At 52.6% G+C, this 13264-nt stretch overlaps 1 protein-coding gene across 1 annotated transcript in view; it reads right to left on the reverse strand.

Annotated features, from left to right (window-relative positions):
• Positions 1-13264, reverse strand: part of LOC103082082 (L-gulonolactone oxidase) — a 30309-nt gene that overhangs the window by 10798 nt on the left and 6247 nt on the right. The window contains exons 5-6 of the mRNA XM_007466162.1: positions 9620-9710; positions 6112-6297 (exon numbers count right to left, since the gene is read on the reverse strand). Of these exons, the coding sequence (XP_007466224.1) occupies positions 6112-6297; positions 9620-9710 (277 nt within the window). The remainder of the gene's footprint in view (positions 1-6111; positions 6298-9619; positions 9711-13264) is intronic.

Raw genomic sequence — 13264 nt, forward strand, 5'->3', positions numbered from 1 at the left:
TAGGGAATCGAGCCCAAACAGTTCAGGACTAAGAAGCCTCCTTCTACAGACACTGTCCGGTACCTTCACCACTGGCCACGAGTGACAGTGGAGCACCTGGAAAGTGTGGGATCTGAACTGAGATGTATTGTAATTTTAAAGCTCAATGTAAATCCCGCCCCCCCACCCCGCCCCAAAGCTCTCTCCTTCCATTCTAAGCAGTTTCTATTTTTATCACATCCATCCCAGAAGTATATTACAGGTATTGAAGCATACATCTGTCTCTGAAATTCATCAAGCGTCTTCTATAGGTCAATGACTATTTCATTCATATTTAGTTTCTCCCCAAGGGCAGAGATCAGCAAATTTTCTTTCTGTAAAGGGCCAGATAGTAAATATTTTAGGCTTTACCGTCTCTGTTCCAGCTACACAACTCTACCATGGTAGCGTGAAAGCAGCCACAGAGGATACATTAACAAGGAGCATGGCCATGTGCCAATAAAACTTTATTTACAAAAGCAGGCAGTAAGCCAGCTCTCTGCGGGCCGTAGTTTCCCAACCCCTTGCCCTAGAGCTGCTAGCATAGCTCCTTGGACACAATAAATGCGGGAGGGCCCTATGATTCCTTATTTGAAGAGGAGGGCCTTTTCTGCTGGGCTCTATATAGACCTGGGGAAGGTTCAGGAAGAAACTCCAGAACCCTGTTACTATCACTTCCCTCCTGACTGGGTGGTGGACCCCTGACCCATCACCTCCGGGCAGAGCTGATTTTCTCCTGGGAGAGCAGAGAACGCAGTCTGGGGCTTGGATGGAGGATGGGGCTAGGACACGAGAGAGCAGAAAATCCCCCATTTCCTTGTGTCCCAGCATCCAAGGCCATCCTATATTGCCCAGAATCTTAGCAGTAAATGTAATGGTGCCCCTTTCTCAGCTCTGGTGACTGAGAGATGCGTGCCCAGATTTCCACCCCGAATGGAGTGATGAGAGCCACTCTCACATCACATTTTGTGCCTCTCTCCTGACCTCTGTCATTTCTTTTCCTCCCTGAATTAGAGGGACAAGGCATATCTTTTTCCCCGACACTAAACTAAGTTCCTGGAGGCATGCACGACGCACGCTCCAGCTCTGTACTCTCTGTGCTCCCTAACTTAGCATGGAGTGGTGGCTGAACGATGGAGCCCATCCAAGGCCCATCCCATTGTGAGCTTAACTCTCTCCCTTCAGGGCCTACAAACAATCCTATCTGGAGGAGGAGGGTCCCTAGGATCACGGATTTCCTCGGTCTGACTTGTGGTTCCTGGGAGCATCATCAAAGGGGTTTGGGCCCCAGAGGAAGTCTTCCTTGGCATGTTATTGGCATGAAGGGTTCTAGGGATTCATTCCCCCCAAATTAGTGCCACTACTGAGTTGGTTCTTGGGACCTGGTTACCAGGCTCAAGAGCAGAAGCTGAGAGCTCCATGTCCCATGGCTGGGGGTTACCCAGTCATCAGCGAATGACCACCCAAGATAGTGGCAGGCATTGGGATGCTGCTGACAAGACTGGTGTGCCCCTGGGACCCAACCTGCTTCCCAGAGCATAGCAGGAGCGGGTGATGCAGGCAGCCAACTGTACTCCTCACATCTCATTATGATTTGCATGGCATAAAGGGCATAAAGGGCATGACAGCAATTTCCAAAATCCTCATGTCTTCTCACTGGCTGTGATTTCATACCAATCAGACTGCAAAGAGTGAGGAATGCTGAGACTGTCATAAAAAGCCATGAAGGCTGCCTTCTTCTTGGCCTCACTGCCCAGAAGCACTGATTCCGAACTCCCCTTCCCCTCATATGGCTTTGAGCAACCTTCAGAAACCGTGTTGAGATGTAGTTAAGAACATCAGTCACGGGAAGCACGGAATTGCATCTGAGATGCACCACACACAGCATGGGTGAGAGGAGATGCGGAAAATCCCAGACAGGGATGGATTTTCAATAAATTCTTGCCCAACTGACCTTGAGTTACCCCGTATTGAGGTCTGTATTTTGTGGACCCTGGGGAGGTAAAAAGACCTCAGATAACATCCCTACTCTCCAGAAACTGACCACCAAGCAGGAAGGAGGAGGGAAAACAAATGTTAAGAGGCTCATGAGCAAATTAGGGCAACCAGCATGTGTGGCCTGGAAAGCGCAGTGTAGATTCAGAGTCTAGAATCTACCCACAGAGCAGGTATCAGTAGGTAGTATTCTCTTCGAATAAAGCCAGAGAGAGGACGGAATGAGGGTCCCTCTCTCGGAGGCTATAAAGGGCAGAGGACTCAAGTGCTGTGTGTCCTTGAGTCCTGACAGCAACCCCGTGGGGACAGTGGTGTTCCTACCCCTACTGTATCCGTGAGGAATCCAAGCTGGGACTGGGGGAGGGAGGAATTATGCAAAGTCACAGCGGGTCAGTGGAGAGGGCGGTCTGACTCGGAGAGGGGTCACAGGCTCTACACCGCACCCTCGTGGTGGCTTTCCTGGGACTCTTCCAGAATTCAGGCTGGAAGCCCCGGGATAGCTACACGGGCTGGATGGGAGGAAGGGAATAGGAAAGGGAAGGAAAGACACACAAGGGAAGGAAAAATGGCCGAGAAGCTGAATCTTCAAACCCGCCTTTACATGCGGGAAGCCATCGTCACAGTCCTTTGTCCTGGCTTCCTGTCCTCTGCTCCAATGCCCTCCCGTGGCTCACGACCAGCCCACCTGGAGGGCTTGGCCATCAGGGAGCCCACCCTCGTCTAGAGGGGACATGAGGCTAGGGGGCTGTGTGCATCTCGGAGCAGCTGCTACTTAGAGGCAAACGCTCGGGGCAGCATGGTCTGCAGCCCCAGGGGAGGTGGGACAGCTTCCTAGACACCTGAATGGCAAGAAACTGGGAGCCGATGTCAACGTATGAACCCAGGAAGGTTTACTGTCTTCCTATCGGTTCTCAGGAACCTGCGTGCTCCTGGCAGTGAGGCCCCATTATTTTTCCTTTTGGATTAGAAGGAAAACCTCCAGGCAACTCAAGAGTGAGGAACGACTGGTCTAGTGACGGTTCTCCGATCGGTCCTCCTTCCTTCCTCCACGGGCTGTTTCCTCCTAGGGAAGCAGCCTGGGTCTTGGATCCCACCTCCATCTTACACTCCTTCCCAAGCATTCCCAGCCCCTTGAAGGGGCCCCTTAAAGGCTGCTCTGAGTGGAGAGCGGGCAAAAGTGAATTGAATGTGGGCCGACTGACTGTGCAAACTGCTGGCAGTAAATGCCAGGGTTGTAAATGCCACCCACCCTCTGTGCAGTCCTTATCTGTGGGCGGCGGCTGGGGGCAGGGAAGGCTGTCCGTGGGCGTCCTAGATGCTGATGCTGGGCCCGACAGAGACCTAAGCTGGGTGTAGGGTGTGGGGCGGCATAGCATCAGGAGCCGCTAGTGGGTAGGGAGAGAATCCACGGGGGAATCTGCTGACTCGTGCAAGAAGGGGAAGAGCAGGGTCTAGCCCCTTGAGGCCTTGCAGGATGGGCTGGGGTCACAGGGGAAGGACGGGGCCTTCCCACCAGGGTTCATGCCCCTCCTTGGGGATAAGGGCCGAGAACGTCACCAGATGCTCCGGGGAAAGAAAGAATAACGTAAGAGAGGACCCTCTGTCTCCAGAGCTGGGTGACGAGGTGCGGGCACAGTTTTGTATCGAAGTGTCGCACTGGTTTACAGAACGTCCGCACTGAAAAGGACCTCGGGGTTCACCTAATCTGACCCCACTTTTAAAAGACAAAGAAACCAGGGCTCCAGAAGTTTGAAGGACTTGGTCAAGGTCACACAGAGTGAGCTGCACAGTCAGGCTTGGGGCCCTGCCTGCTTCCCCAGAGCCCTTACAATATACTCGTTGAGTGTTATTGTTGTGTGTGTGTGTGTGTATGTGTGTGTGTGTGTGTGTGTGTGTGTGTGTGTGTGTGTGTGTGCGCGCGCGCGCGCGCACGCGCGCCCAGGGGCCAGTCCTACTTGCAAAAAAGAAGCATCTCTTTATCTCTGGGTCAAAGTATTCAGCTTCGAAATGAACAAGTTCTGGCCTAAGTGAGAGGCAGGAAAATAGATTCAACAACTAAGCACGTTACAGCCCCTTTCTGGTTGAAGGTGGTCTCTGCCCAGCTCCCTTCTTTGCCTGAAATGCCCACCCACCCTTTAACCTGTCCACTGCTCCACTGAGACCATTCTCACCGAGGTCAGCAATGGCCTCCTGATGACCAGACCCTCGTGCGGATCCCTGATTCCCCACAGTGTTGGACTCTTGCCTGCTCTGTCCTGGACACTAAGTACTAAGGCTCCCTTCTCTCCTCACCCAGACCCTCCCTCCGTGGGTGATCTCATCCACTGCCATGGTCAACCGCCCAGGGGGCTGTTGATCTCTGCTTTGGGCTGAAATGCATCTACCCCAAATTCATATATTGAAGCCCTCATGCTCAGAATGTGACTATATTTGAAGCTAGGGCCTGCTTGGAGTGAACAAGAGGCCTAGATCTGCCCCTTAACGCTGGTCTGGGGAGGCAGACTGGAGGTGGCCCCCAAGAGCTCAGAGCCCGGGGTGGTTCCAGGCAGTCACGTGGACCAGCCCCACCCTCATGGGGCTCCCTGGCTTAGCCATTCATCGTCACTGCCAAGCAATTGCCTCTTGGGCCAAAGCATCAGGCAGCTCATTTGCCAATACTGGTCCATGCAGGCTCAGCATTGGTATTCTAGGGATCAATGCTGTGTCCCCTAGAGCATGCCCAGAATCACTTTCTCAGCCACCAACTGGGATTAAAGTTTCTGGGGTTAAAGTTTCACCAAACACCATGCCTCTGAGTAAAGGGCCTTGTGGATCTAAATCCTTTACCTTGAGGTTTAATGCATTAGAAATTCCAATGGTAAGGATTTTTAGACCAGATTCTAGGTAACAATATTTTCCATTTGTCACTGACTAGGTACCATGGGGAACATGTTTTAATACTGAACTAGACACTTTGCAGGTGTTATCTGATTTAATCCTCAGATTCAATACTTTGAGGTAGACGTGATTTACTTTGCTTTTAGATGAGGAAACTGAGGCTCAGCAAGGTTCAGTGGCTGGCTCAGGGTCACAGCGTGGAACTTGGTACTGCCAGCATTCAAGGCCAGGTCAATGTGATCCCAAATCCCACCATAACCATGTGGGGCCAGTAGTGCTTGCACCACTGTCGACTCCATCTGCACAGAGGGTCTACCTGTATTGAATGGTGAGGTGATTATGGAGGAACTCAAATGCCAAGGAACTTGGAACCATAGATTTGAGTCCTATAGCTTAGTGATTACCAGGGATAGATCCATGCTTGCCAGGCATTTCAGGCCTATTCCATGCTACCCATCCATCCATCCAGTCATTCATCTCATTCATTCATCCATCCATCCATCGCCCATCCATCCATCCATCCATAATCCATTCATCCATCCATTCATTCATGCATGCATGCATCCATCATCCATCCATCCATCCATCCATGTATCCATTCATCCATCCACTCATTCATGCATGCATCCATCCATCATCCATCCATGTATCCATTCATCCATCCATTCATTCATGCATGCATGCATGCATCCATTCATTCATGCATCCATCCATCCATCATCCATCCATGTATCCATTCATCCATCCATTCATTCATGCATGCATGCATGCATCCATTCATTCATGCATCCATCCATCATCCATCCATGTATCCATTCATCCATCCATTCATTCATGCATGCATGCATGCATCCATTCATTCATGCATCCATCCATCCATCATCCATCCATGTATCCAGTTATCCATCCATCCATCCATCCATCCATCCATCCATCCATCCATCCAGCTAACCAACATGGGTTTTCATTCATTCAAAAAAACACTGCTATCAATCAGAAGCTATCCTTTCTGCCCCCATCATCCAGTTTCTCTGAGCTCCCCTGACCTGCTCACAAAGGGATACTGCTACAGTAACCTAGGGCCAACGAAGGTCTGGTGAGGTTAGCCCACTGCCCCATGCAGGGGGCCCACAGAGCCGCGGGGGCTCTCAGTGGTGCATGACTTATTAATGCCCTCCATTTATTTTCTGAGGCTGAGCGGTGATGAAGGAGAGACAGTACCTCTGTCAAGGTTGAGGGAAAGGAAGTCTCCTGCAAGTAGAACTGGGGCACGCACTGCAGGGTGATGGTGAGGATGACTCCAAGGCCGCCCAGGTGCACCCGCGCCGCCTGGAACACCTCTGCGTTGCTGGACTCAGAGCACAAGAGAATGGTCCCGTCGGCCGTCAGGAGGGTCAGCGCCACCACCTGGCAGTGGGAGCAGAGCCACATTTCAGAACCCCTAGACTTTGCGTGAAGCCCCCGCTTTCCTGTTTGTCCTTGGAAGTGAGGCCAGGTGTCTCCTAGTCCCAGAAGCCCACCGTCATCTGGTCCCAGCTGGGTCTCCAGTCGCAGCCTGAGGGAGCCTCAGTCTTGGGGGAGGGAGGAAGGGGAAATGGGGCGAAGGAGGCTGTGTCTGGGTGGCATCGGCCCTCAGCAGGGAGGGGGCCCATATATCACATGTGGTTCCGTGGGGCCCCACCACTGCCTTGGTCATCCCGTGGACTTCACACTCAGGATGCAGCGAGCTTGTCCTCTGCCCGGAAGAAGTACAGGATGAGACAGGCTCCAAAGAGCCCTGAGGCCCTGGGTACAGGTGGCTTGTGAAGGCAAAGGGAGGATGTGTGTGTATCCGGGGGAGAGCTGGCCCTGCTGTCCCAACACACAGCCCGGGGACCAGGGTCCCCTGCAGGCTCTCTCTGCCTGTTGCCCCCCTGGGCACCGACTCGAGTCCATCTTCTCATTCGGGGACCTCTCACTTGCCTCAGGAACTAGATTCCCCTACTTGGCCACACACAACTGGAAACCTCTGGTCTCTGCAAAAAGTGGGCTGCGCAGTTGAAGACAGGCGGTTATCGTCAGTATCCTTGCCTGTGGCCCCCATTTCCAGAGGAAGCCTCTTTCATTGCCTGTGGAAGTACCTTTCCACACTCTGCTACCTGCTCACTTGGATGCAAATTGCTTTCGACCTGTGCAGTTGGTGGCTGGGTGCTCAGGGTGAGAGAACAGATAAAGCTGAACTAATTCTAATTAACAGCAACCAAGACGAAAGAGGAGACATTGGCAGAAATGGGGCATGGTGGCCCTCTGTGGGAGTGAGGGCGTCAGAATGATTTTTATAAAAATCAGACTTTGGGGCTTCCCTGATGGCGCAGTGGTTGGGGGTCCGCCTGCCGATGCAGGGGACACGGGTTCGTGCCCCGGTCCGGGAAGATCCCACATGCCACGGAGCGGCTGGGCCCGTGAGCCATGGCCGCTGAGCCTGCGCGTCCGAGGCCTGTGCTCCGCAACGGGAGAGGTCACAGCAGTGAGAGGCCACGTACCGCAAAAAAAAAAAAAATCAGACTTTGTCTGAGATCCAGGGCAGAGCATGAGAGCTGCCAGTGAAACACTGCAGCAGGGTCCAGTGACAATAAAGGTGGACAACGGTTCACCAGCTGTGTGACCTTGGGCATGTGACTTAACCTCTCTGTTCCCTCATCTGTGGAATGAGGAGAATAACCAACTCAGAGAGAGTATGTGACGCACCCAGCTAACTGCCTGGGGTACAGTGGATATTAAATATGCCAGTCCCCTCCCATCTCCTGCGTGCAGGGGCCCATGCTGCTCAGCTGAGCCTCCTCAGGGAAGTGGCCAGTAAATCTCATGTGCATTTTGATTTCTGACCACTCAGAATTCTTTTCCATACTCTGCTGATCATTTTGTAGAAACTGAGGCAACCAGCTTGACCTCACACTGGAGAGTAGACTAGGACTGTGGCCAAATCTTGGGAGGGGTGGTTTATTATCCTTCCCCCCCAGTTACCACTGGGCTCTCCTGGACAGTAAACCCCACTCTGAGGGGGTAACGGCAAGTCTACGGAGGGCTCTGAGTGCCTGGGAATCAGGTCCCACGAAACCTACCTTGCTTTGCTTCGTGGTCGAATGCCCTGGGCCTTTCCCCTTCCCTGGCTCACGGCATCCCCTCAGGATGCCTCTCCCTTGCCTGGTGATTCTCTGAGGCTTTTGTGCTTTAAAGAGGGGGGAGGAAAAGGACAAGGGCCACCAGTGTGAGTGCATAAGGCTGATGAGAAAGCAAAGTGCGGATTTAAGGAACAGTAACTCTGAAGTGGCTCCCCCTCGTGGTGTGTGAGAAAACAAAGTGAATCCTCGGAAAGTGCTGTTGGCCATTTTCTTTCCACCCCATGCAGCTCTGGACTGGAGCACGTGGGACCAGCTCCCGGAAGCCACAGTCAGACAGCACCTGCCGGGGTGTCCATCTTCCTTAGAAGAGAGGAGCCGTGCTCCTGGCTGGTTGACTGGGGAACACGTAAGCAATCAGTGCGGTCAGTGCCGCCACGATGCTGAAATTTCTTTGACAGCGTAGAGTGTGGGCTCTGGAAAAGGCCTTGTCCCACATACAAACCCATCACAAACATGTATTGAGCACTAACTGTGTACACTCAGCTAAGCACCCTGCACGCACTGCTGTTGCGATCATCCCCATTCTCCAGGGGAGCAAACTGAGGCAGCCAGAGGGCAAGAGACCTGTCCCCTCCCTGGTCACCCAGACAATAGTCAAAGACAGACAATAGAAAGAGCTGGGAGGAAAAAGCCAAACCCCAGCACTTAGCAGTGATGCTCCGATGGCCAGAGGCCACATAACCCAGAGTGTAGGTGGACTTCGGCAGGGAAGCACACGGTGAGCTATGGCCAGCACGAGGGTCTCTCTCTCTCCCCCGAGGGTGAGCGGCCAGCCTCCACGGGTACCCCCCAGCAGCCTGCTTTACGGAGCCATAGCCAGGCCTGTTAGAAGCTCCTCCTAATACTGAGAGTTAAAGGAGTTTGTCCCCCAAAGGGGTGGCTCCTGATGCAGGCGTCATGAACTGTCATCCAGCCCCCTGGTATTGACACATGCTGTCTCATTGAACACCCTCCCTGGGTAGAGTATTCTCCCCAGGTGACAGCTGAAAACAGGGATGTCCAGAGGAGTTAAAAACCTGCCTACGTGCCGCACACAGCACACTTCGGGCTTAGGTCTGGGGCGCAGGTCTGAGCCCCAAACTTGTGCCCCAAACTGGGCTCTCGTGAAGTTTAAGAAATGCTTTTTGGTGAAGGTCAGGTGCGGATCCCAGGCCCGCCTGTGCTGGGCTCCTTCGTGGCTCCTCCCCGACTTGCTAATCTGGAAAGGCCCCTCACCTTGCCTGGTTCCTGCCTCAGACCTTTCAATGGGGATGGAACCCTTTGCTCTGCTTGCCCTTTTCCCCAGGGTGGCCAGGAGGCTCCTGAAGCCTGAGTCAACATGCACGAGGGCGTCTTCGTCACTTGTGTCTGCTGGGAACGGATGAGGGTTAGGGGAGACGATGTTTCTGAAGGACGCCTGCCGAGTCTCCGTCAGAGGTGAGACCGGATGGGTTTGAGGCCCTCATGGAGCTGTGCCGACACTGCCCTGGAGTACCTGCTTGTCCATCAGCCACGGTGCAAAGGGTGAAAGGGGCTCCGTCCCATCCTCCCCTCTCCCTGGCAGTCAGTGGCAAAGCAGATAGACTCACCTGGGTGGCCAGGATGCCGTGCTTGATCCCCGTGTTGTGCGTTCCGGACCCGATGACGCCAGCTGCAGTCACATCTGACACGGCTCCCAGGCTGGAGGGAGGGGGAGGGACGAAGGGACCAGTTAGGCTTCCTGTGACAATGCCCCCTGGGGTTTTGGTGTGAGGCCCCTCAGAGCAGAAAAGTTGATCCACCTCCTGCCTGGGAATCTCGTCCCCAACTTACCACATCTTAGATCGTCTGACTCAAGCCAGCCCTTGTCTGTGAGCTGTGTGGCCCGTCAGATGAGCTCGTGGGGATACGGCTCAGCTCTGAGGGGAGGCCTGCCTGCCTGCCTCGGGCTTTCTGCAGCCTAGAACATCCCTTTCCTCCGACCTCCATCTGCCAGCAATATCTTCTCCACCAACCACAGGCCAAACGCTCCTACTAAGACGTCTCCAGACCCAGCCTATTGAGGCCTGTAGAGTCCCCATGTCAGAATTGCACACACAGCTGTCCCAGGATGGTAGGAGGACGCAAGAGAAGGAGACCACGTCACCCCCTGCTCAGAAACCTCCAGGGTCCCCCGGGGCCTCCAGGATCAAGCCCGCACCCCCCAGCCTGGTGTTCCAGGCCCTGGAACAAATAATAAGAGGATGCTGTGTGCACGAGGACCAGATTCCTAAAGGGGAGTAAGACGCCTCCACCGGCCTGGGCTCTGAGCACAGGAATTAGAAAGATGTGCTCAGATCTCAGGGTCCAGGAAAGAGAGTGGGTCAGGAGTTTTTAAGAAATCTTCCTTCTCAGGAGCCTTCTCTGAGACGTCCCAGCCCCGGCTGAAAGGAGAAAGGAACCAGTGTTTACAGAAGGCCCACTGGGAGCCAAGGGATTGGAGCTTTGCACGCTACACGACAGCCCAGTTGCCTTGGCTCACACTTGAGAAATGGGCCCGGCCGGGAGGGCGGGGATCGGACCCAACCTGGCCCTCATCGCAGACCCAGGGCCCCAGAGGCAGGAGGGCCTCATACCCTCCTGCAATGGGACCTGGGGCGGCCCTGGTGAAACAGGAAGAGGATGAAAGAAACCGAAGCCTCTTCCTTCGTCTGCCCTCACCCTTGTGTCACTCTTGTCTGTTTGTCCACATTAGTTGGGTGACTTGGTGATATCACCCCTTCTGAAAGTACCAGAATGTTAAAAGAAGACCAGAGAAATCCTGTCGCAGGGAATGCCCCAGCATGTGGAAAGGCAGATGCGCGAAGATGTTCATCACAGCGTCATGAACGATAGTGAAGAACTGAGGACGACCACGTGCCCATGACAGGGGAGGGGATGGTTCACCAACCTGCAGTAAGTCTACCCTTGTCCACAAAGCTCACAGAGACTAACGAGCAACATGGAAATGGGCTTGGGACCACGTTAAAAGAAAGAGCTGATCTAAGTGTCCATTGACAGATGAATGGATAAGGATGCGGTACATACATACAATGGAATATTACTCAGCCATAAAAAAGAATGAAATAATGCCATTTACAACAACATGGATGGACCTCGAGATTATCATACTAAGTGAAGTAAGTCAGACAGAGAAAGACAAATACCATATGATATCGCTTATATGTGGAATCTAAAATACAACACAAATGAACTTATTTACAGACCACAAGTGGACTCACAGACATAGAAAACAAGCTTACGGTTACCAAAGGGGAAAGAGAGGGATAAATTAGGAGTTTGGGATTAACAGATACACACTACTATATATAAGATAGATAACCAACAAGGACCTACTGTATAGCACAGGAAACTATATTCAATATTGTGGAATAACCTATAATGGAAAAGAATCTGAAAAAGAATACACGCACACACATATATGAAACTGAACCACTTTCCTGTATACCTGAAACTAACACAACACTGTAAATCAACTATGCTTCAATAAAAATAAATAAATAAGTAAAAGAAATAAGCTGGATAAACGTGAGGCCCTCAGGAAGATCTAGGAAGGAAGGATTAGACTTTAGTCCCCTGAGGGGTGGAGAGAACAAGGGGAAAGGTCACTTCCAGAGTCTGTGGAGCGAGACAGAGCCAGGAAAATGAAGGGGGAACCGACACTTACTTAGTAATTACTATGTGGGGCACCTTTGACTCACGCAGGCCTCTGAGCGCCCCTATTTCACAGACCCATTTTCTAGATGAGAACTCTGAGGCCCAGAAGGGTCAAGGAACTTGAGTGACAGCTGGTACGAGGTAGAAGCAGGATTCGCACCCAGGCCTGCTTCTGGAGCTGGGGCCTTCACCAAGCTGCTGTCCTCCCTCTTAGGAACAGCGCCTGTGTCCTGCTCCCTCTGGCTCACCACACAGTGGGAGCTCCAGAGCTTTCCAGCTGCGTGACTTTGAGAAGCACCTTTGCCTCAAGACCCTGCTTTCTGCATACTTAAATGGGGCCTTCCTCCCAGGGATGATGATGTGAGGAGAGAGGGCATCAAGCCACCGGCATGCGGCCTGACACAGCTCTGTGCTTCCCCCCAAGCCCCCAGCCACTCCCGAGGTCCCCACAGCATCCTTGGAGCTGCAGACCTAGGTGGCCCCTGGGATACACAGGACAGGACATCCAAACTCCCTTTGAGAGGCCGATGAGCCCTGTGCAGGCAGGTACTTGAGGAGGACTGGGTCCCCAGGGAGGACAGAGATATATCATGAACAGGGCACAGAGATGCTCCAGCGCCCAGAAGCTAAAGCCTGTGATTAACAGAACGTATCTCCTGCTGGTCACGGAGATGTGTCCGCTAGCTGCATACAGACCCCTGCACACTCCCACACCTTCCCTCTCCTGGGCTTTCACTCACGCTGCTCTCTCTGCCTGAATCCCTTCTCTCCTCTCGTTTTTCTGGTTCACATCAGGTCATCCTTTAGGGCTCAACCAAGGGGCCCCTCCTGCAGGAAGCCTGCCCTGATTCCCATCCATTCACACATTCCCCTGGCTGCCAAGGCTGAACATGGGCCCCCAAGAACACCACGGTGCCCTGAACACTTCTCTGGCATTGAGCCTCTTGCTTTGCGTCATGCTTGTCACTTCGTGGGTCTGTCTCCCCCCCTTGCAGGGAGCTCCTTGTGAGTGGGTCTGGGTTTTATTCATCCTGGCCTCTTCTGGGCCTGAACAAAGCCTGCACATGGTAGACACTCCATAAATGTTTGAGTTGCCATGACCCTTGGAGAGGCAGAAACAGAATGGTTTTCAGAGTGAAAAAGTATAGTGATGCCTCAGGGCCTGCAATGAGAAAGCTAGGTGAATGGACCACCCACACCTGAAGACCAACCACAGGCTTCTCTGGTGCCAATTTCCAGCTGTGAAGAGATTGCTACCCCAATATCCAAAATAATGCTGTCACTTGTTTCTAGTGGTTGAAACCCCACAGTTAGACATTCACTCCTTTGGCTGCACTCAGCCAAATTCATTTCCTATTTCAGTGGAAGCCTCCTGATATTAAACTTGAGCATTCACTGATACCACGTTTGGAAGGAAAAACAAGTGAAGCCACATATAGGTAAACCAGGAAGTCCTGTGTCTCAATCAGCATGCTCTTCTGCTTCTCTGAGTGCTTACTTTGTATATCTTTCTGTTTGGGTTCATATAGTTTTTTTTTTTTTTTTTTTTTTTTTTTTTG

This window comes from Lipotes vexillifer, unplaced genomic scaffold (assembly GCF_000442215.2).
Source record: "Lipotes vexillifer unplaced genomic scaffold, Lipotes_vexillifer_v1.1 scaffold308, whole genome shotgun sequence".
NCBI lineage: Eukaryota > Metazoa > Chordata > Mammalia > Artiodactyla > Lipotidae > Lipotes > Lipotes vexillifer.